Source organism: Suncus etruscus, chromosome 3 (genome assembly GCF_024139225.1).
Source record: "Suncus etruscus isolate mSunEtr1 chromosome 3, mSunEtr1.pri.cur, whole genome shotgun sequence".
In the NCBI taxonomy this organism is placed as follows: Eukaryota; Metazoa; Chordata; class Mammalia; order Eulipotyphla; family Soricidae; genus Suncus; species Suncus etruscus.
In genome coordinates, this window is record NC_064850.1 from 164,074,374 (window position 1) to 164,096,244 (window position 21,871).

Sequence of the window (21,871 nt, forward strand, 5' to 3'; positions counted from 1 at the left end):
GTGACCCGGGTTCTATCTCTGGCTCTGACCCGGGTTCTATCTCTGGCACCTCGTTTGGTTCTCTAAGTCCCCCAGGACTGATCCCCGAGTGTAGAGTCAGAAGCAAACCGTGAGCATCGCTGGGTGTGGGCCAAACTAAAAGATAAACACATACAGAATGACTGTATGACCAGAGCCAGAGTGATAGTACAGCACGTAGGGCATTCGTGTTGCACGGGGCCATCTTAGGCTTGATGGCTAGCACCCCGTTTGGCTCGCCCAGCCCCACCAAGCGTGATCCCTGAACACAGAGCCAGGAGAAACCCCAGAGCACCACCCGTCGTGCGATCACCTGCAAAAGAATCATCTAACCCAGCAGTTCTGCAAGACGACCACCCATTTTATATACAAGATGACAGAAAATAGGGGGCCAGCAAGCGGTAGGGCGTTTGCCTTGCGTGCAGCTGATCTAGAACATCCCACATGGTCCCCCCAGCCTGCGGGGGCGATTTCTGAGCCTAGAGCCAGGAGGAACCCCTGAGCGCCGCCGGGTGGGACCCAAAAACCAAAAACATGGGTGTGGGGTAAAAAAAAAAAACCCATAAAATTCAATAAACTCTTTAATTATTGCCAAAAAATAAAATGAAATGAAAGGCTTAGAAAGGGGATGGGGGCTGGAGAGACAGCATGGGTGAGGCGTTTGCCTGGCAAGAGAAGGCCGGAGGCTCCAATCGGGCATCCCCGTGGTGCCCGGGGCCTGCAGGGGCGGTTTCTGAGCGCAGAGCCGGGCGCGGCCCCTGGGCGTTGCTGGTGGGACCGAAACCCCAGCACCCAACCAAGCGAGCGGAGAAGCGTGCGCGCGCCACTTGCAGGGAGCCCGGCGAGCGCCTGGCTGGGTCCTCTCGGGGCGGGGCCGGGGCTGCGGACGAGCCCGCCCCGGGGCGGAGCCTCCGAGCGCCGCTTCCGCCTTCCTGCCCGGCCCGGGCGCGGTGTGCGGACGCCAGGCCGGCCGGCGGAGCTCGGATGCGGCAGAAGCACTACCTGCAGGCGGCGGCGCGGGGGCTGCGGGCCGGCTGCCCGGGCGAGGCGCGCTACCTGCTCTGGGCCTACAGCCGCGCGCAAGGTGGGCGCGACGCCCGCTGCTCCCCGCGGCCCTCTCGCGGCTTCCCCAGGCTCTCGCTTGGCGTGGCGTGGCGTGGCTAGCGTGGGGCTCACTCTCGGGGCTGCTCCTGGCTCTGCGCTCAGGCATCGCGCCTGCGGGCGCGGGGACCTCTGGGCCGCCGGGGCCGAACCCGGGCTGGCGTCGCCGGTGCCCCGGGGTGGCTCCCTGAGGCTGGACGGGCCCAGGACCAGCCCAAGGGCGGGACCAGCTGGACGGGCCCAGGACCAGCCTGGGCCAGGCTAGATCGGAAAACCTTTCCACAACGCCGGGCCCCTTGCCCTGGGGCCTCGGACCTCGGCTCTTGAAGGCCTGGAACGAAAGACCGGGCCGCGGCTCCAGCGCCTAGATGCTCTCTGCTCGGCCCCCCGTGGGGCCACTTCGGCCACACGCCTTCTTCGCCTTCTTTCCTCGTTGGCCCACTGGAAACCCTCGGCCACTAAGAGCTCCAGACTGGGACGTTTCGGGCAGGCTCATGCAGTTTCTTCATTCTTTTTTTTTTTTGGTTTTTGGGCCACACCCTGTGACGCTCAGGGGTTACTCCTGGCTATGCGCCCAGAAGTTGCTCCTGGCTTCTTGGGGGACCATATGGGACGCCGGGGGATCGAACCGCGGTCCGTCCTAGGCTAGCGCAGGCAAGGCAGGCACCTTAGGGGCCGGGCGGTGGCGCTGGAGGTAAGGTGCCTGCCTTGCCTGCGCTAGTCTTCATTCTTAATACTGGGCATTTGCTCTGGTCTTCCCTAGAACTTGACTTCTTTAAAAACAAACATAGCAACTTTGTTCCCTTATTTGTAACTTCTTGCTCAGTGACTGCATGAAGGCCAGTGGCCAGACTCTCAACTAACCTTGTGTGGGAAGTAGATGCGAACAGTTTAGCCCATAATCCGCGACATAACGCTGTTTTTGTTTTATGAATACTTTCGTATGTTTGAAGTTGATTCCTGAGTCACGAGTTTGTTTCACTTGTATAATCCTAGATGACAAAGGCACCTTTGAAGAAACATGTCCCTACTGTTTCCAGTTGCTGATTCTCGATAACGTGCGAGTGCGACTCAAACCCAAGCCCAAACTGACACCGAAAATACAGAAACTCCTTAATCGAGAAGCCAAGAATCAAATCCTCAGTTTCAAAGACTCCAAAATGGTGAAGAAGTACAAAGAATCCAAAAATGTACTGGTAAGATTTCCATTCCTGTATTCCTGTATTCAGTAAGCCAGAATGTTCTTTTTAAATGAGGGTAAAAAATCAGCTTGAGGGATTGGAAAAAACGGTAGGTCCAAGTAAGAGGCTTCCCATCCACCAGCAAGGCTCTGGGAATAAATAATAACTTATCAATACATTAGATAATAAATTTATAAATTAACAAATTATTTTCTATAAGTAAATAGGCCTGCGGGCTGTGGTATTGGCTCAGTGGAGAGGAGAAAATGCCTGTGTCAGAGGTCTTGCCCCCACTCCACACCAAGGGATGCCACTGGTTTCATGTTGCTGGACCAAAATAATATTATAGCAGGAAGTATGTTGTCTTGCACACGGCTAATCCATGTATCCTGCATCCCAAGCATCGCCAGGAATTAGAATCTTCAGAGGGTTAATTTCTACTAGACAGCTGACAGAGTATTCTACACACCACCCCGCCCAGCCTGAATATTTAAAAATTGTCATATTTTGGGGAGGTCGTGATTGGGCGGGGGAGGGAGGGGAAATTGTCATATGTTTAGATGTTCAAAATAGTGATCCCCTTTTATATCAAGCTGGTGGCTTGTTTTATTTTCTCATAATTACCTCAAAACCATGAGCTCAGTTCTCAGATCACCTTGTTACATTTTCACAAATGTGAGGATTTCTCTTTGTTTTTTGGGCCACACCCTGCAGCACTCACAGATTACTCCTGGCTCAGCGCTCAGAAATTACCTCAGGCAGACTAGGGGGACCACATGGAATGCCGGGAATTCCTGGGTTGGCAGTCTTCAAGGCAAACGCCCTACCACTGTACTATCACTCCGGCCCCTCATTTGGTTATTTATAAATTACTATTTAAACCCGTATTTACAAAATCACCGAATTTTAAATAAGTCTCACAGGTTTTGAGTGACATTCTGGCCCAGGGGTGGCAAACAAGTTTGACAGAGAGCCAAAATTTAAAGTTGTGAGAGTCAGAGAGCCACACCACACAGTGACCTGCCAAAACAGAAAAACTCACACAAAAGCATCTAATTTTAACAATAATCTATGAAACACATATTGCATTTTGCCATTTTGAGTGAGGGTCAAAATCCTGCAGTGATGGTGAGGGTGTGCTGAGTCCTTCACACTAAGAACTAACGGCCAGATGTGACCCAACATGTGACACACAGGGCCCCCCCCTCGCCCCCCCCTCACTGGCCAGCGCAGTTGTTTCCGAGGGATGGGAGACGGGATGACGCGCTCGGAGATCTCTCCTCAGAGGTCCCTCCCTCCTCAGAAGGCAGAACAAAATCCAAACTTGGCAAAGAGCCACAGTATACAAAAGAAGAGGAGGCAAAGAGCCACTTTCATTTTGGCTGGGAGCCACATGTGGCTCTGCATGTGGCTCGAGAGCTGCGTGTTCACACCCCTGTTCTGGCCTATTGTTAAAAGGATTAGTTTTATTGTGTGGGAGATATCAGGGAGATAGCTCAACAGGCTTATCCATAAGCACCAGTATGGCTCCTAAAAAATGAAACTGTTAAATGTTTTTTATAAAAGATAACCATCATAGGTTAAAGAATAGTTCCCAGTCTCCTTCATGAACTTCAGACAAGATTCTTTTTGTTTTTTTTGTTTTTGGGTCACATCTGGCAGCGCTCAGGGGTTACTCCTGGCTCTGTGCTCAGAAATTGCCCCTGGTAGGCATGGGATAGATCACATGGGATGCCGGGATTCGAACCACCGTCCTTCTGCGTGCAAGGCACCTTACCTCCATTGCTCTCTCTCTGGCCCCTCACACAAGATTCTTGAGAAAAAAGTAGAAACTTTAGTGTTTAATTTTTATTGGGGGGCAGGGCTGGTGGGGTAGTCAGTCAGTCTCCCAAGGTTTGCTCAGAAGGCTTAGGGCTCCTTCCAGCAATTCTCAGCCAAAGAGGTTAGCAGGGGTCTCAAACGCGGCCCTCCGTACAACGTTTTGTGGCCCTGCCCTAGAGGAATCTTTTTTTGTTTGGTTTTGTTTTACTTGTTTTTGTCACACCCCTCAATGTTCAAGGCTTACTACTGACATTGCACTCAAGGATCACCCCGACTTTGCCTCCTGCGGCCCGCAGGTAAATTGAGTTGAGACCCCTGGATACATCAACGAGAGGGTCCAAAGACATGGTTTTACTTTAGCTCTTTGGTACTGGTGCTAACTGGGCCAAATCTGGCAGTGTTGGGGGTCTCCAGAGCCACACCCAGCAGCACTCGGGGGTCTCCAGCCAGTACCCAACTGTGTTTGAGGACCAGGTTGTCCTGGGTATTGGGGTCAACAGCATGCAAAGCATGTACCTTAATCTCTGTACTATCTCAGAATACCGTAATTTGGTCTTTTAAATTAGATTAAAATGTTTGATCGTTCTTTAATCGAGGTGGTTTGGACTGTTTTCTGATTTTAAATGTGTGCCTTATCTGATTCCTGTTGACAGATTGACAATCCTCCAGGACAGTGTTTTAACTCTGTGGTACCTGGTGTAGTTCCTTACAAAGGACTTACTAAATACATTTTTGTTTTACTTTTGAGACAACGGATCAGACCTGATTGTTTCTTCTTTTTATTATAGTTGGTCACTTGTAAAACATGCAACAGGACAGTGAAGCATGATGGTAAGAGTAGAAGTTTTCTGTCAACACTGAAGAGCAATCCTACCACTCCAGTTAGTAAACCCTGCCTCAAGACCCCAGAGAGAAGGACTCCAGCCTCTGATATGTCTGGTTCCAAGGGCAAAAGCCCCGCTTTGAGTTTCAGGTATTGTAGTATATTAAGCTGATTTGCATTGTTCCTGTTTTTTTGTTTTTTTTTTTTGGTTTTTGGGCCACACCCGTTTGACGCTCAGGGGTTACTCCTGGCTATGTGCTCAGAAATCGCCCCTGGCTTGGGGGGACCATATGGGACGCCGGGGGATCGAACCGCGGTCCGTTCCTTGGCTAGCGCTTGTAAGGCAGACACCTTACCTCTAGCGCCACCTTCCCGGCCCTGTTCCTGTTAATTTGAGTGCTGCTTCTAATTTTCTGTTTAGTATAGACTCCCAAAGTTTGCCATATTGTTCCATCCTTGGTTCATTTTTCTCTATTTCCCCTTTTGTTTTTTGGGGGGTATGGGTCACACCCTGCACAGGGGCACAGGGGCTATTCCCACTACCTGCTCATGCTCCTACAGCCACTCCAAAACACACACACAAATGGAGTGTAGCAGTGGGTAGATGTTTTGGGTCACACCCAGCAGCATTCAGGGGTTACTCCTGGCTATGCTCAGGAATCACTCCTGGCAGGCTCGGGGGACCATATGGGATACCGGGATTTGAACCACCGTCCTTCTGCATGCTAGGCAAATGCCTTACCTCCATGCTATCTCTCCAGCCCCCACTCCAATGCTACATTTTTAAAACAGAATTATCATGAATTAGTTAATTTATTACATTTAAGGCATACAATGTTCTAACACCAGTCCCTTCACTACTTTCTTCCATCAATATCCCTTTTTTAATTATTTTAATATTAGGTGTGATCGAAGTTCATCATATCAGATAGAGATAAAAGTAAATTAGTGTACTTAAAGTAAATCGTTGTGCAAACTCAGTCACTAACTGCCTGATGTTGAGAAGTGAAGAAAACAGGTCTGCTAAAATAACTGCAGTGATAGAGAATTAATTTAAGATTGATCTGAGATTGCCTATTCTATCCTAGTATAAGATAAAAGAATAAAACAAATCAATTGTACCTAGAACAGACTGTTGTTTAGATATGTGCAGGAATGACAAAGATACTCCATATTTACCAAGCAAATGAGGAGTCAGAAAAGGGATCAGATGACAAATTCCAAATTAAAGTTCATGGACTTGAAAAATCACAAGGAAGGAAAATAAAATGAGGCATAAATACACACATGCCAGATGGGGAATCAATTTATTGGATGGTTATTTTTAGGGGGCCTTTTCTTGTTTTGGTACTGTTAAGCATCAGAATAGACACTTAGTTCAAACCCTACCCCGTGGGGCTTACACTTCAGTTGCTACCTACCTATGGAAGTTGATCTTTCCCTTCCCACTCCATTCTTGTATAGATGTTTGTGTTGGCCCACGCCAGTCATAATCCTTGCTGATGTCATTGTTGTGGGGCCTTGCCCAGTAGTGCTTAGGGATTACTCCTGGCAGACTCGTGACCATATGGGACGCCAGGGATAAAATCTAGGCTGACAGCATGCCAGGCAAACGCTATACCCACTGTACTATCTCTCCTGCTTCGTCGTGCCCTTTTTTTTCTGTTTGGTTTTTGAGACACACCCAGAGGTGCTCAGGGGCTATGCCTGGCTCTGTGCTCAGAAATTACTCCTGGCAGGCTTGGGGGACTATATGGGATGCCAAGGATCGAACTGATGTTAGCTGCCTCAGGGCAAACGCCCTTCCCTCTGTGCTATCACACTAGCCCGTCAAGCTTTTTTTAATCATCATGCTGGCACATACTTGGTGAGGCAAACAGAAATCAAAAGCACTGTTCTTGGTACATATGGGCCATATCAGGAATCAAACTCAAAGTCTAATGTTTACAGGCAGGTGCTTTAGCCACCAAGCCATCTGGTGCTAGAGGTAAGGTGTCTGCCTTGCCAGCACTAGGCTAGGACAGACCGAGGTTCGATCCCCCGGCGTCCCATATGGTCCCCCAAGCCAGGAGCGACTTCTGAGCGCATAGCCAGGAATAACCCCTGAGCATCAAGGGTGTGGCCCAAAAAAGCAAAAAAAAAAAAGATCCTTACCTTTCGATAAAAAGTGGTTTTGAGTGAGCTGTAGCAATGATGCAATAAATCCTTGTTTAAAATTGTTATTGCAAGTTTAAAGTCTAACACTTAGAAACTTTGATGACATTTTACCTCCTCCTTCCAAATGTGAAAAAGCTTCCAGAACCTCCCACTATACCCTCCTCAAATGTTGCCTTATGTCAGTTGATGTGAAATTAGCAGACTGTGCTTGATACAGAGTAGAGAATAATTCGAGTATAATTAATTCTAGTATTGTAGTTATTAAGCAGAAGAACATTTTTGTTCTTTGTATTTTGTATTTTTGTATTTCTTGGTATAATTGGGTTTTTATGGTTCTTTTCAGAACACCTACATCAGGACAGTCAACACCTACTGGTTTCTCAAAGAATTCGATTAAAACAAAGAAACACTTCTCGCAACTAAAATTGTTGCTTAGTCAAAGTGAATCCCAAAGGACTCCTACAATGGATTTCAGAAATTTCTTATCTTCTCTATGAAAAGAAATGTTATGTACTGGGAAAAGAACTATTTCGTGTAATGTTTGAAAATAAATTTAGTCAGAAAAACTGCTATTTAAAATTTTATTTCAAATACAAGGAAACAAGGTGTTTATGAAGAAAATATCCTGTTGGAATGATTAACTGAAACTTACCTCAGGGTGATTGTGAAGATCAAAAATAAGTGAATGATCCTTGTTAATATTAGTGGTATGGACAGGGTGGTATCACTTTCTCCCTTGTTTAGAAGTTTGCGTTTGTCGTTTTCTTTCCTAAGAAAACAAACCTCTATTGTAATGTTTATTACAATGAACATTCATGAAGATCTTTTCCAGGTGTCCATCACCTAAGGAAAAAAGGACCCAGAATATGTCTCAAAAAATAAAGCAACAGATTAATACTCCTTTTTCACATATAAAAGTGAGTGTCTTTGGAGCCAGAAAGATAGTATAATGGGTAAGGTGCTTGCCTGGTATATAGCCAACCCAGATTCAATCCCTGACATCCCATATAGTTTTCTCAAAGCATCACCTCAGGTAATTCCTGAGTGCAGAAATCCTGCACACTGCAGGGTGTGATCCAAAAGCAAAAAGATAAAGTATTGGGGATATCCTGATAAAACTTTTATTCCATAGTTGTATCATTTCATTTGTTTTTAAGATTTAGTTCTAGGTCTAAGTTATGTCAGAATATAGCTTAGGGTAACAGACTGTACCTTTAACCTTTTCTGGAACAGTTTTATTACTGATGAACTTGGGTTACATTCAACCATTTCCCCTTCCCTTCATTTTGCAGCTACTGTTGACACAGACTTAGTTGTAGTATTCACACTTGGCTATGGTGTATGATCCTTCATTGCAGGTGTCATACATACCCTGAGTGGGTGCAAAGCTGCCACTGGACCATACAGGATGCCTAGAAAGTCTTAAGTACTTATTTTGGGCATACCCAATGGTACTCAGGGCTTACACCTTGCTCTGCACTCAGATCACTCCCGGTGGACTTAGGGAGACTCATATAGGGTGCTTGGGGTATGTCATATGCAGGGCCAGAGCAGTGGTACAAGCAGTAAGGCATTTGTTTCCCTTGCATGCAGCTAACCCAGGACAGACCACTGTTTGATCCCCTGGAGTCCCATATGGTCCCCCAAACAAGGAGTATGGTAATTTCTGAGTGCATAGCCAGGAGACCAGGAGTAAACCCTGAGCATAAAAGGATGTGTCGCAAAAAAAAAAAAAAAAAAAAAAAAAAAAAAGCCATGTGCAAGACAAGCATACTACCTGGTATAGTATCTCCCCAGCCCGAAACTATAAAATTTCTAGATGCAATCACTTTAGAAGAATTTGACAGTTCCTCAGAAGTCAAAATCCATTCCACTTCAAAGTACATGCCCAAGAAAATGAGTGTATCAGTAAAGTTATTCATAAAATAACAAGAATTAGGCCAGAGACATGAAATGGGTGCTTGCCTTGCATACTGTACTGCCAATCTTAAATTTGATCCTTGGTATTACATAAGACCCCTAGAGCTCTGTAAAGTGGCCTTATAGTAGCAGCAAGTACTTGGGTGGTTTTTGGTTTTTTTGGGGTCATACCCAACAGCACTCAGGTTACTCCTGGCTCTGCACTCAGAAAGCTCCTGGCAGGCACAGGGACCATACCACGTGGGATGCCAGGAATCGAACCGCCGTTTGTCCTGGTTAATCACGTGCAAGGCAAACGCCCTACCATTATGCTATCTCTCCAGCCCCGTACTTGGATGTTTTGTTTTTATTTGTGGGGGCCACATCTGGCAATTCTCAGGGCAGACTTCAAGCAGCTGATTCCTGTATTTCAGGCTGTTGTGATGGGGCCGCCATGAAGCTGGCATATCCTACCAGCTACAGCAGAGTGCTCTTCTCAGATCTGGACTTTTGTCCAGCCAAGAAGTAATGGAGCCTGGACTAGGCTGCCCAAAAATAACTGGCCATGCTTAGGCTAAATCACTAGTTTAAATCACCAAAGCAAGCCTATGCTCAAGGACAAAAGGAGGTCCTCATGCCAGAGAGACAACCCAAAGATAAACCCAAAGATATCAGGAGGTGGCAGGAAAGGGGCAAGAGGGGACCAAGATTTAATTGCCTCTGTGTCACAAAGAACTATGCAACCAAGTTGATGTCACTGGCCAAAGTCCTCTATAGTAAACTCTAATGGTTTGCTGTCCGTGTTTTTTCGTTTTTTTAGGGCCATACCGGGCAGTATTAGCGAGTTACTCTTGGCTCTGCACTCAGAAATCACTCCATGTGGGACCTAATATTGATCCTGGGCCAGTAGCATGCAAGGCAAGTGCCCTACCCTCTACTATTGCTCTGGCTCACGATTCAATCGTGTGGTGGTGCCATGTGATTCCGTTTTATTTTTCGTTTTTGGAGAACATCCAGCTGTACTGTTTCTGTGTCTGTGCTAAGAGATTATTCCTAGTGAAACTCGGGGCCATATGAGGTACGTGGGATCAGACCCGGGTATGATGCAAACAAGAAAATCATCTCACAGGCTGTACTACCCACTCTGGCTCTTGCTGTAGGATATTGAACTCTTGGAAGCTAGAGATAAAACAGAAGTTTAGTCTATTGCCTTGCATTCTCTGGTCCCCCCACCCCCAGTTAAAAAACCTGCTTCCCGTTATAGTTCCTCAGCACCACCGTAGTCACTACTGAGCAGAGCCAAGAGTAGCCCCAGGAGCCGGAGAGATAGCATGGAGGTAAGGCATTTGCCTTTCATGCAGAAGGTAATCAGTTCGAATCTGGCTTCCCATATGGTCCCCTGTGCCTGCCAGGAGCAATTTCTGAGCATGGAGCCAGGAGTTTCCCCTGAACACTGCCTGGTGTGACCCAAAAACCACATAAAAGAAAAAAAGGGCGGGGGCCGGGAAGGTGGCGCTAGAGGTAAGGTGTCTGCCTTGCAAGCGCTAGTATAGGAGGGACCAAGGTTCGATCCCCGGTGTCCCATATGGTCCCCCCAAGCCAGGAGCGATTTCTGAGCGCATAGCCAGGAGTAACCCCTGAGCGACAAACGTCGAACGGGTGTGGCCCAAAAACCAAAAACCAAAAAAAAAAAAAAAAAAAAAGAGTAGCCCAGGAGCACCACTGGATATGACCCAAATCCCCAACAGCCAGTCCTGTCCACTACCCACAATGCAGGTACACAATGTTTATTGGTTTGTTTGTTTTGTTTTCTTTTGGGCCACACCAGGCAGTGCTCAGAGTTACTCCTTGCTCTGTGCTCAGATCACTCCTGACAAGCTTGGGGAACCATATGGGATGCCAGGTCCTCCCGAGTCAGCCACATGCAAGGCAAACGTCCTACCACTGTGTATAGCTATAGTCATTATTTTGTTTTTAGGTTATACTCCTGTTTTTAGGTTTACTCCTGATAGATCAGAGGACCAACCATACTGCATAGAACATGCAAAGCCAAGTGCATTACCTGCTATACTATCTCTTGCCCCAACCATTACACTCCTAAATACAACTGTTGATCATATTCAGAGGGTCATGTAGTGCTATGATTAGAATCCAGGGCCTTCATACATGAAAGGAAACAAGAGAATGAAAGAAGAAACAAGGGGATAGAGAATTGAGGAGGGGAAAGAAGAGACAGCCTGGTCTTGGGGGAGAGGAATAAAGCTCTAAGCTCTGAGCTGTGCTGCAAGAACTGCTGGTTAAGAAAAGTTAATTCTTGGGCCAGAGTGTCAACACAGAGAGTTTGGTGTTTGCCTTGCACATGGCCAGCCCAGGACCAACCATGTTCAATCCCTGGCACCCCATATAGTCCCCAGGGCTCCAGAGCCAGGAATAACCCCTGAGCACTGCCAGGTATGGCCAAACAAAAACAAAAATAAATACAAAATATGGAGGCATTTTCATGGTATAGAGTGAGATGCATAAAAGTAGAAATAAAAGATGGAAGCATTTTGTGCTTATCAGAACAGTGTGCTTTCTAATTGCTTCTTTTTAATAGGAGCGGGGCTCCCAAACATACTTGGGGGCCCAAGTGAGACCCAACCAAATTCAACCCACTGTTCAATGTTAAGGTGCAGTGGTTCTCAGGAGCTATAAAGTGCCAGCGATCAAATGTGACATAAGTTCAAAATGAGCCTTTTGAAAAGCTTACAATTGCTTCTGTTGGACAAACTCCTTTTAATTTCTCTAAAGGTTTTTCATAATGAGAGGAAATTTCTTTGAAGTATAGTTATTGAATGTCTAGAACACTGGTACACAATATAGAATTTAAGGATATATTAGAAACAAAGAGAACTTGCTAACACTGTTGATTCCTAAGCTCCAATTTTCTAATTCAGGTCTGGGGTATAAGAACTTATACTTCTAAAAAGCTCTCGCCTAAAAAGCAAATATGAATGGTTTAAAAAAACATGGGCTTGTAGATAAAATATGCCAGCTTAAAAATGAACATAGATGGGACTGGAGCAACAGCACAGAGGTAGGGTGTTTGCCTTGCATCCGGCCAATCCAAGACTGACCCGGGTTCGATCCTGAGCCTTCCAGGAGCGACTTCTGAGTAACCCCTGAGAGCCACCAAGTGTGGCCCAACACCACCCCCCAATGAACAAAAACAGGGACTAGAGCTATAGTACAGCATGCGGCCAACCTGGGTACAATCCCCAGCAATCCATATACCACCGTCATGAGTGTTTATTGAGTGCAGAACTAGAAATAACCCCCGAACATCTCTAGGTTTGGGGCCCCCCCACTCCCTCCCAAAAAAGAACATAAACTTTAGTTAATGCTAAAAATCTTATTTTTAGATCTAGAACTAAAATCTAACATTTTAGATCTAAAACTGTTGTCAACTCTTTCAAGGTAGACATACATTTGTGTTCATTTCTACATACTGGGCTGGAGCAATAGCACAGTAGGTAGGAAATTTACCTTGCAAGCAGCTGACCCAGGACCGACACCAATTTTGATCCCCAGCATCCCTGATCCCCCCACCCCAAGCCTGCCAAGAGCAATTTCTGAGTGCAGAGTCAGGAGTAACCTCTGAGCACTGCTGGGTGTAACCCCCCCCCACAAAAAAAAAGATTTAACACTTCAGACACAGTAGGGATCCATGAAATGTTATTCTACACTATGCCTTATCAATAGTCTGTTCATTTTAACTCTGTATTGTTGATAAAAATAACTGCTTTCAAAATAACTAAATGTCAAGGCAGGAATTCACAGATATTTGTACACTTACATTCAGCTTGCATCCACAAAAAGAGAGCAATTTAAGTATCAGCAAATGAAAGAGGCAGAATATATTATATATATACTATATAAACATATATGTATGTATATATAAAGTGGTCTAGTATTCAGCCTTAAAAACAAAGAAATTTCAAGTTCCATACAACATGACTGACTCTCAGAAACAGTATCTACATAAAATAAAGCAATTAGAAAAGGGCAAATATTTTTATAATTCTACTTACATATCTAGAGAAGTCAAAGTTACAGAGAAAGAAAATGAAATTGCTTGTGAGAAGTTGGGGCAGAGTTGTTAAAAAGGTCCAAAGATGAGCCAGAGAGATAGCACAGTAGTAGGGCATTTGCCTTGCATGCAGTGATCCAGGATGGATGGTGGTTCGAATCCTGGCATCCCATATGGTCCCCCGGGGCTGCCAGGAGCAATTTCCAAGCTTACAACCAGCTGAGCGTCATCGAATGTGACCCAAAACAAACAAAAAAAAGTTCCAAAGACAGATGATGGTTTCATACTTCATTAATTATCAATGTATTTAACACTAGAGTACACAAAAATAGATACATTTATCTCATTAAAACAAAAAGTCAACAGCATGTAGTTTTCCATAATTCAAGTATTTCAATAAAACTTTCAGTTAAGATGTTGCTTTATATCTGAATACTTGGATATAATTTCAGAATAACACATAGTGCAGGATGTGGATGTGTGATGTTGGTGCTGTGACCAAACATACCAATATTACTGGTGATGCCGATTGGTAACACTAGGCTCGAGCAATAATACAGCAGATATAGTGTTTGCTTGTACATGGTTGACCCGAATTTAATATAGGTGGTCACCCAGGTCCTACCAGAAGCCCCAGCAGGAATGATCCTTGAAAACTGCTGAGTGTTGGGGCCAGAGCAATAGAGCATTGGTAGGGCGTTTGCCTTGCATGTGGCTGACCCAGGACAGACCTGGGTTCAATCCCCGGCATCCCATTTAGTCCCCCAAGCCAGGAGCAATTTCTGAGCTCATAGCCAGGAGTAACCCCTGAGCAACACTGGGTGTGCCCCCCCCCCCAAAAAAAAAAGAAAGAAAGAAAACTGCTGAGTGTGGTGGTGGGGGCCACACTTATAGTGAATTCTGCACCACTTATTTGATTAAGGTCACACAAACTCTAATCTTAGTTTCTCTATATGCGAAGTTTGCACACACAGAGTTGTTTTAGGGTTTAGTTTCAGGTTTTAGGGTCACACCCAGCAGTTTGGGGACCATATATTATGCCAGAGATTGAACCACAACCTGTAATAGTGGGGGTGATTCCAGGTGATACTTGGGGGGACATCACTTGGTGTTGGGGAGGTACCTGTGTGCCAAACATGAGCTCCAGCCTCAGTATCATCTCAGCTCCCAGGAAACTTGTTTAAATGTTGATTTCTAGATTCCAAATCTTCTAAACAGAATTTCAAGATATATGTTTCACTGTATAAAATTTATTACAGAAGGAAGTATTTCAGAATGGAAAGCACTTAAATTCAAATAAAGTGACAGAAGCCAATTAAGTATAGAGAATCGGGGACTGGATTGAGGGCTAGGTCTCCCAACCAAATAGTAATAGAAAATTCTGGTTCAATAAATATCTGAAGTCCAAATGCCCTGAGGAGTCTTACCAAAAGAGTACTACAAAGGACATCCCCGCAGATTTCAAATATTCTCCAATTCTGCTTTAAAGTCCAGGCATGGCCAGAGCCTACAGTTCAGGAAGAGGTTCAAGGGACCAAATTCTGTCCATTCAAAATCACTTAACGTGGCCAGGGTGATAGCACAGCAGTAAGGTGTTTGCCTTGCACACAGATAACACAGGGCAGACCCCATTTCAAATCCGGCATCCCATATGGTCCCCCGTGCCTGCCAGGAGCAATTTCTGAGCGCAAAGTCAGGAATACCCCCTGAGCACCGCTGGTGTGACCCAAAGAAAACAAACAAATCACTTAAGTACTATGAAGTGACACAAAGATATGGTCTTATTCTCTGCACATAAGGACCTGTTAAGCAATGAACTGGAAAACTAATGCATTGTTTTACATCCAAAAGTACTTAAATATTTTAAAACGTGAAACAAGACTGAGCTTTCTTCTAGTGGACATGAGGCAGCAGTTATCAAAATGTGATTCCTGAACCCATAGACATCAACACTTAATCGTCAGAAACACAGTAACATATCAAGCCTTCCTCCAGAGGATTTGTCACTTAACTTCCCTTCCAGATGATAATCATGCTGATACTCACGCAAGTTGGGGAACCACTGGACCAACAAAACGAAAATCTGCTTCCAGCAAGTTCTTCACATAAGGTCATGAAATACTTCCAAGACTCTGCTTCCCTCCCAGTTCATTAATTTCTCCCCTCCCGACCCTATAGCCAATTACTCAAATTCACAGAAATAATCTACACGTTTCAAAAAGAACATAAAACTTTATTATGAACATCTTATTTTTCTCATCAGATACAGCAAAAAATAAAATAAAAAGAGGGGATGGGAAAGTAAACAGGGAAATTTCATCTTCCTATATGCTAATGCCAACTAAGAACAGACTCATGTGGATGGTTGGAACTACAGAAGCAACAGAAGCTCCATATAAATAACTTCAGTAGTAACACAGCGCTCCCTGTGCATACAGAGAAGATGCGTTTACACTCTAAGATGCTTTGATAAAATGCACTAACTATGAAACATGACTCTATCTTTAGGAGCTATTTGTATTTCTTTAGAATGCAAAGCAGTTTAGCAGCTTTATGCTGTTTCATATGATGAAAATTTTCAGGATGGGAACTTCAGAAAGAATAGTCTAACTCTCCCAATTATTCCGTAGTTTTGAGTATCTTTTCTTTCCAAAGATTTCTGAGAACCCCAGGTCCATCAATGGAGATAAGCTGCTCATTCAGAATGGTAACCAACAGCCTAGTGTTTCCATTTTGCAACTCAAGGTGACCATCATCCCAGCTTTGCTGACCCGGAAGGTGCTCCTGCAGAAAAGCTATGATTCAGAGTGCATGCGAGGAGAGCCAAATAGCTGCATCTGGACTATTTTCCTAAAGGAGAGATTGGCTTCTGAACACAGCTCATTTTCTCAGATTCCGGGTTCCCCCATGTGGTTCTTTTACTTACTGTAGTGATGAAAGAAGTAGAGGGAATGCCAGGGGATGTGCTCCCTGCCACTCCAGACAGCTCTCTGCACTGTTTGTGGAGAGAACAGATGGTGTCCATTCAAACCATAGAACCCCTACTGCACATGGAGTGGTGCCCTCTCCTCTGGAGGGGCCACGTAAAAGTGCACTCTTCTGAGATGTGTGATTTGCCATGTACAATGGGGAAAATGCGTATCGCCTTAATTTGGTATCATCGTACCCCATTGAATCCTACATCTTGAGAAAATGTGGTCCACCTTTTGGAAAGTCTATTCATTGCTAAGGCATATCTTGTCAACTACTGTAGGCTAAAAATACAACTTCTAATTCTTAATTCTAGAGAATTAAGCGACTAATTATTTGGGCAAGACGGGTGAAGAAAGTGGAACTAGGGTTGAGAATCCGTGGAGTGCTAGCACTTATCACAAACTGCACCAAGCTCTTTACAAAAATAATGCCTTTCATTTTTATCATAAATATTTAGAGCAGAATCTATCAGAAGTCTGTCTTAAAATGATGAACTATTACAGCAAACTTCAAAGCAGTTTCAAATCTTCCAGGATTTAAAATTAGTTCCAAATGGAAAAACAAAAATGCTTGATTAAATATTCAAACCATAAATAATACCAAGATGCGGAAATAAGTTAACATATTAGTTTTTGTTTTTATTTGAACAAAAGCTAGCTTACCTGTTTCAATTTTATAGACAGGTAGAACTAGATTTTGTCAATGCGCATTTGTCAACATCCTCCCACAAAGCTGGATATTCTTTCTTACACACACGGACGGCCACCAGTATGTGAGTCTGCTTACTTCCACTTCTTAGAACGATGTTTACAAATGCTGCTCAGGATCTACTACTAGTCATTTTCCAGCCACATCACTATTAAGTACATTCATGGTTAAGGGGATCAGACTCCTACATGAACTTAAGTGACTAAGCTCACAAGGAACCTCATAATATTGTTCTTATGAAAATAAATGCACCCCAAGACCCAAAAGTGAACAAAAACTCTTGGGAATTTAAGCCATATATGAATATGGATTATTTATGTCTATTTTGGAGAAGTCAAATTATTAAAAGCAGTGTTTCCAAAACTATAAGCTATTAAAAAAATACTGACCTTATCCTTCAAATCCTTTTATCTACAATCTCTAATACTGAAAAATAAGGAATAAAGCCATTCAAATCAGTAAGACATAATTGGCTTGTGAGAGTTAAAAGGTGTTTTATTGACTATCTAATTTAAATCTACTTACAATGAAAAGAAAAATGCTTAATATGTAATGAATGCGAAAAGATGTTTATCCCGTCATTATCAAGTACAACCCAGCAGAGCAATAATGTGATTTAAAAAGCAAGAAAACATGCAGCTGCTGTAACACACAGGGTTGGAATTAAGAGGTAAAATACATTTGTCTTGGTAATTCTAATATACAAATATGAAATGTACCAGCTCTACCCTTTAGTGTAGGACCGCTTAATTTTCAAATATACAATTACTCAAAAACCTCAAGGAGGGAGCCTTGGACTAGACTCAACAGTAGAACACATTCCTTGCATCTGTGAGGCCCTGGGATTGATCCCTGGCACTCCAAAAAGGAAACATAACAAAGGGATCCTTTAAAATGTTCCAGGTTTAAAAATAATGTTCCAGGTTACTTTACTGAACATCAGTAACTACTGTGTCTTAGTATGAGGGCTAAGAATATTACTGTGTTGGAAATTAAGAAGTTCAGGTAATAACAGAAGTCTTATTTCACATTTCTCTTAATCCCATAGATAACGAATTTTAAGGGAATCAACTATGTGAAGTGGAGTCGAAAGTGACAAACAGAAATCAGTTCCAAAACCAAAGTTGTTGACTCTTGAAAGTCAAATCTGACATTTTCAAATTCATCGAATCAAATAATTAAAAACACTTTAATCAAGGAGATCCCCACTGAACACTCTTCTACACTGGCACCTAGAATAGAACCCACAGAGAGCAACTGTAAGCCCATTTCTCTCTGCTCTGCTCTGCCCCTCAAAGCAACATTCCTGTTTAGTATTAAATCACTGACCTCTGTGGACAAGGAATCCAAGGTACTTAGAGGCACCAACATAATCTGATCAAGGAGATGTGGAGATAAACTGGAACATTCAGTCCCTCCTACAACCAAGTGTTAGCTCTATCATAATCAAGTCTCAACCAACTCATGATTACTTCTTACCTTTTATAAATTACATACTATACAGTGATTGGGTATTGAAGGAAATAAAAACATTTGAAATACATGAATAGAAACATGAAATTTCTCACAAGGCCTTGAATTAAAAAAAAATTTACAAAAAGATCTTTTGAAAATAATCACTATTTGTGAGCTTATCAATACACAGAGATCATTACTTTTCTTTTGAAAACTAAGTTATGTTCACTTACCAATAAAATAGTAAACAAACCAACATTTCGAACCATTTTATAAATTACTTGTTTCTTTTGTTAGTGTCACTTTCTCAACAATATACAAAAATAATGCTACAGGACTATCCACCTAACCTGTCTCCATCTCTTGCAAAGTCCTGGGCCCTGGAAAGAGACTGGTCCTCAATCTTCACTGTAGATGTCTCCCGCAAAGGGCAGGTGCATGTGGCTCCCAGTGACATTGGGCAACCGAGATAAGTCTGGCAGGTTCTGGATCCGGGACCTGAGTTCTTTGCGCACCAGGGAAACTCTGGCTAGCTTGCGTTTGTATTCCTGAAATATCAAAGCATTTTCATTAGCATTCTGGGAATTCAGAGAAAAGCTGTTCAACTAATGCTCTATATGAGAGCAAATGCTACACTTCATTAAGAGATGATCATAGTGTGAACTGCAGGATCAAAAGATGGACTGTGCAAATACATAACTAGGTAAACTATCGCTTGAGAAGTCTTTTTTTTAACTACGGAAACTACCAGTATCAGGGAGCGAAGCCAGGGACTCACTGAAAGAAAATACTCTACCTGGGGCCCGGAGAGATAGCACAACGGCATTTGCCTTGCAAGCAGCCGATCCAGGACCAAAAGGGGTTGGTTCGAATCCTGGTGTCCCATATGGTCCCCCGTGCCTGCCAGGAGCCATTTCTGAGCAGACAGCCGGGTGTGGCCCAAAAACAAAAAACGAAAAAAGAAAATACTCTACCACTGAGACATCAACTTGAAAAAAGTATTAAACTATTATTTTGGGGCCGGAGAGATAACATGGAGGGGGGGCGTTTGCCTTGCATGCAGAAAAACAGTGGTTCGAATCCTGGCATCCCATGTGGTCCCGAGCCTGCCAGGAGCAATTTCTGAGTGTAGAGCCAGGTGTGAACCCCCCAAAACAAACAAAAAACCCTATTATTTCACACCTGCAAAAAAGAAGACTCACATGATATATTTCTTTTCGTTTGTTTTTGTGTCACACCTGGCAGTGCTCACGGGTTACTCCTGCTCTGCCCTCAGAAATCGCTCCTGGCAGGCTTGGAGGGGGGAGGACTACATGAGATGCTGAGAATCGAACCCAGGTCCGTTTAGGGTTGGACACTTGCAAGGCAAATGCCCTACCACTGTGCTATCGCTCCAGGCCCTCACATAATATATTTCAATGTATGATTTTAAGATGATCTGATTGTTAATCAAAACAACTACACATCTGTTTTCAAATACATAGTTAGCAGTTTTTCTATTGTGAATGTGGGCAATATACCCCAGGGAGAGCATCATGACCTGTGTCTCCAACAGAAACTAAATTCTTCATTATTACAGTAGTTTTTTACAGCAATCTTCAAATTCTATTTCAATCATTTACCACCAGGTTGAAATAATTAGAATAATCATTGCTAATGAATGTGTTAATAAACGGGCTTTATTTTACAAAGTTTATAATTTCAACAACAGAATTTTAATGTAAACTGCTTGTCTTTTTGTTTTGTTTTGTTTTTTGGGTTACACCCTGCATCGCGCAGGGATTACTCCTGGCTCTACACTCAGAAATCGCTCCTGGCAGGCTCTTGAGACCATATGGGATGCCGAGATTTGAACCACCATCCTTCTGCATGAGAGGCAAACACTCTACCTTCTACTTACATGCTATCTCTCTGGCCCCTGTAAACAGCTTCTTTTGTAATATTAAGCAGTTTACTTTTTACATTTAAAAGATTTAACTTAAGGGGCCGGAGAGATAGCATGGAGGTAAGGTATTTGCCTTGCATGCAGAAGGTTGGTGGTTTGAATCCTGGTATCCAATGTGGTCCCTTGAGCCTGCCAGGAGCGATTTCTGAGCGCACAGCCAGGAGTAACCCCCGAGCATCACCAGGTGTGGCCCAAAAATAAATTTTAAAAAATTAATTTTCTTATAAGTATGGCCTCTTGGGACCAGAGCAATAGCACAGTGGTAGGACATTTGCCTTGCTTGCTGCTGATCGGGACAGACCTAGGATCCCTGGCATCCCATATGGTCGTCCAAGCCTGCCAGGAATGATTTCTGAGGACAGAACCAGAAGTAACCCCTGAGCACTGTTTGGTGTGACCCAAAATTCAAAAAAAAAATTTTATATATGGCCTCTTTTAAGCTGTAAGATAATTTCTGAAAACAGTACGAAAAAGGAAGAAAGCAAGCTAGAGTTTATGACTACTGTGTAGAGAAGAGAGAACTAGGCTCTACACCAAGCCAGAAATAAGAACATTTTACAAACAACCAAGCAAGGACAACTTCAATGTATGTCACAAAATACACTATACCTATGTAATATTTGAATTCAAAAGGCTCAATGTATACAGAATACCAAATCAGGATTTGGTTGGAGCTCTGAAATGGATATAGTGAGGTTTCAAGCTGATTGACTGGTACTTGGCTGGATAAGCAATTAAGATTGCAAACTCACAGGTAGAAATTTCTTTGGAGAATAAAAACATTTGTGTGTGTGTGTGTGTGTGTGGGTTTTGGGTCACACCCGGCAGTGCTCAGGGGTTACTCCTGGCTCCATGCTCAGAAATTGTTCCTGACAGGCACAGGGGACCATATGGGATGCCAGATTTGAACCAATGACCTTCTGCATGAAAGGCAAATAAATGCTTTACCTCCATGCTATCTCTCCGGCCCCTAAAAACAGTTCTTTTTCACGATGTTTAGTGTGAGTTATCCTTGAACCTTCTTTTGTTTATCACAACTGGCAGCGTTCAGGGGTTAACTACCGGCTCTATGCTCAGAAATCACTCCTGGCAAGCTTGGGGGACCATATGGGATGCTGGAATTTGAACCCCTGTCCTTCTACATGCAAGGCAAATGCCTTACCTCCATGCTATCTCTCCAGTCCATCCTTGAACCTTCTCATAAAAATGAGACTATCATAATGACCAGGAAATAAAAATTTGGACATTATAAAATGTGGATAAAAATCTAACAAAAATCAAGAGATGTATGGGTCAATTAAGCTCGTCTAAAAGTCTACCTGTGCCCAGGTTTAAAACCATTTTGATTTACCCTTTCTCCATTATCTTCTACACATCTATCATTAGTGAAGATTCTGTCTTTATTTTACTTGATGTCAGAAAAACAATGTGCACATTGAACCTGATTTTCTTTCTTTGTTTTCGTTTTTATTTTCTTTGGTCACACCTGGCGGCACTCGGGTTGCTCCGGGCTCTTTACTCAGAGTCACTCCTGGCAGGCTCAAGAGACCATATGGGATCCTGGGATTCAAACCAGAGTCCATCCTGTTTTGGCAGCTTGTTTTGGCAAATCCTTACTGCCGTGCTATTGTTTCCACTGAACCTGATTTTCTTTTATCATTTTTTTTTTTTTTTTTGGTTTTTGGGCCACACCCAACAATGCTCAGGGGTTACTCCTGGCT

At 43.6% G+C, this 21,871-nt stretch overlaps 2 protein-coding genes and 1 pseudogene across 3 annotated transcripts in view; 2 read left to right on the forward strand and 1 right to left on the reverse strand.

Moving 5' to 3' along the window:
* The first annotated feature begins 997 nt into the window (after positions 1-997).
* On the forward strand, positions 998-7,598 carry C3H18orf21 (chromosome 3 C18orf21 homolog). Its single transcript, XM_049769718.1, has 4 exons — positions 998-1,102; positions 2,116-2,315; positions 4,910-5,094; positions 7,445-7,598. The coding sequence occupies exons 1-4, from the start codon at positions 1,003-1,005 to the stop codon at positions 7,596-7,598; spliced, it is 639 nt and encodes a 212-aa protein (XP_049625675.1). The 5' UTR covers positions 998-1,002.
* LOC126004967 (uncharacterized) lies at positions 5,914-6,039 on the forward strand (annotated as a pseudogene).
* A 10,633-nt stretch (positions 7,599-18,231) lies between the features above and the next one.
* The window catches only part of RPRD1A (regulation of nuclear pre-mRNA domain containing 1A), a 1,137,547-nt gene continuing 1,133,907 nt past the window's right edge, over positions 18,232-21,871 (reverse strand). For both annotated transcript variants that reach the window (XM_049769714.1, XM_049769716.1), the window contains exon 8: positions 18,232-18,753. In XM_049769714.1, the coding sequence (XP_049625671.1) occupies positions 18,604-18,753 (150 nt within the window). In that variant the 3' untranslated portion in view covers positions 18,232-18,603. The remainder of the gene's footprint in view (positions 18,754-21,871) is intronic.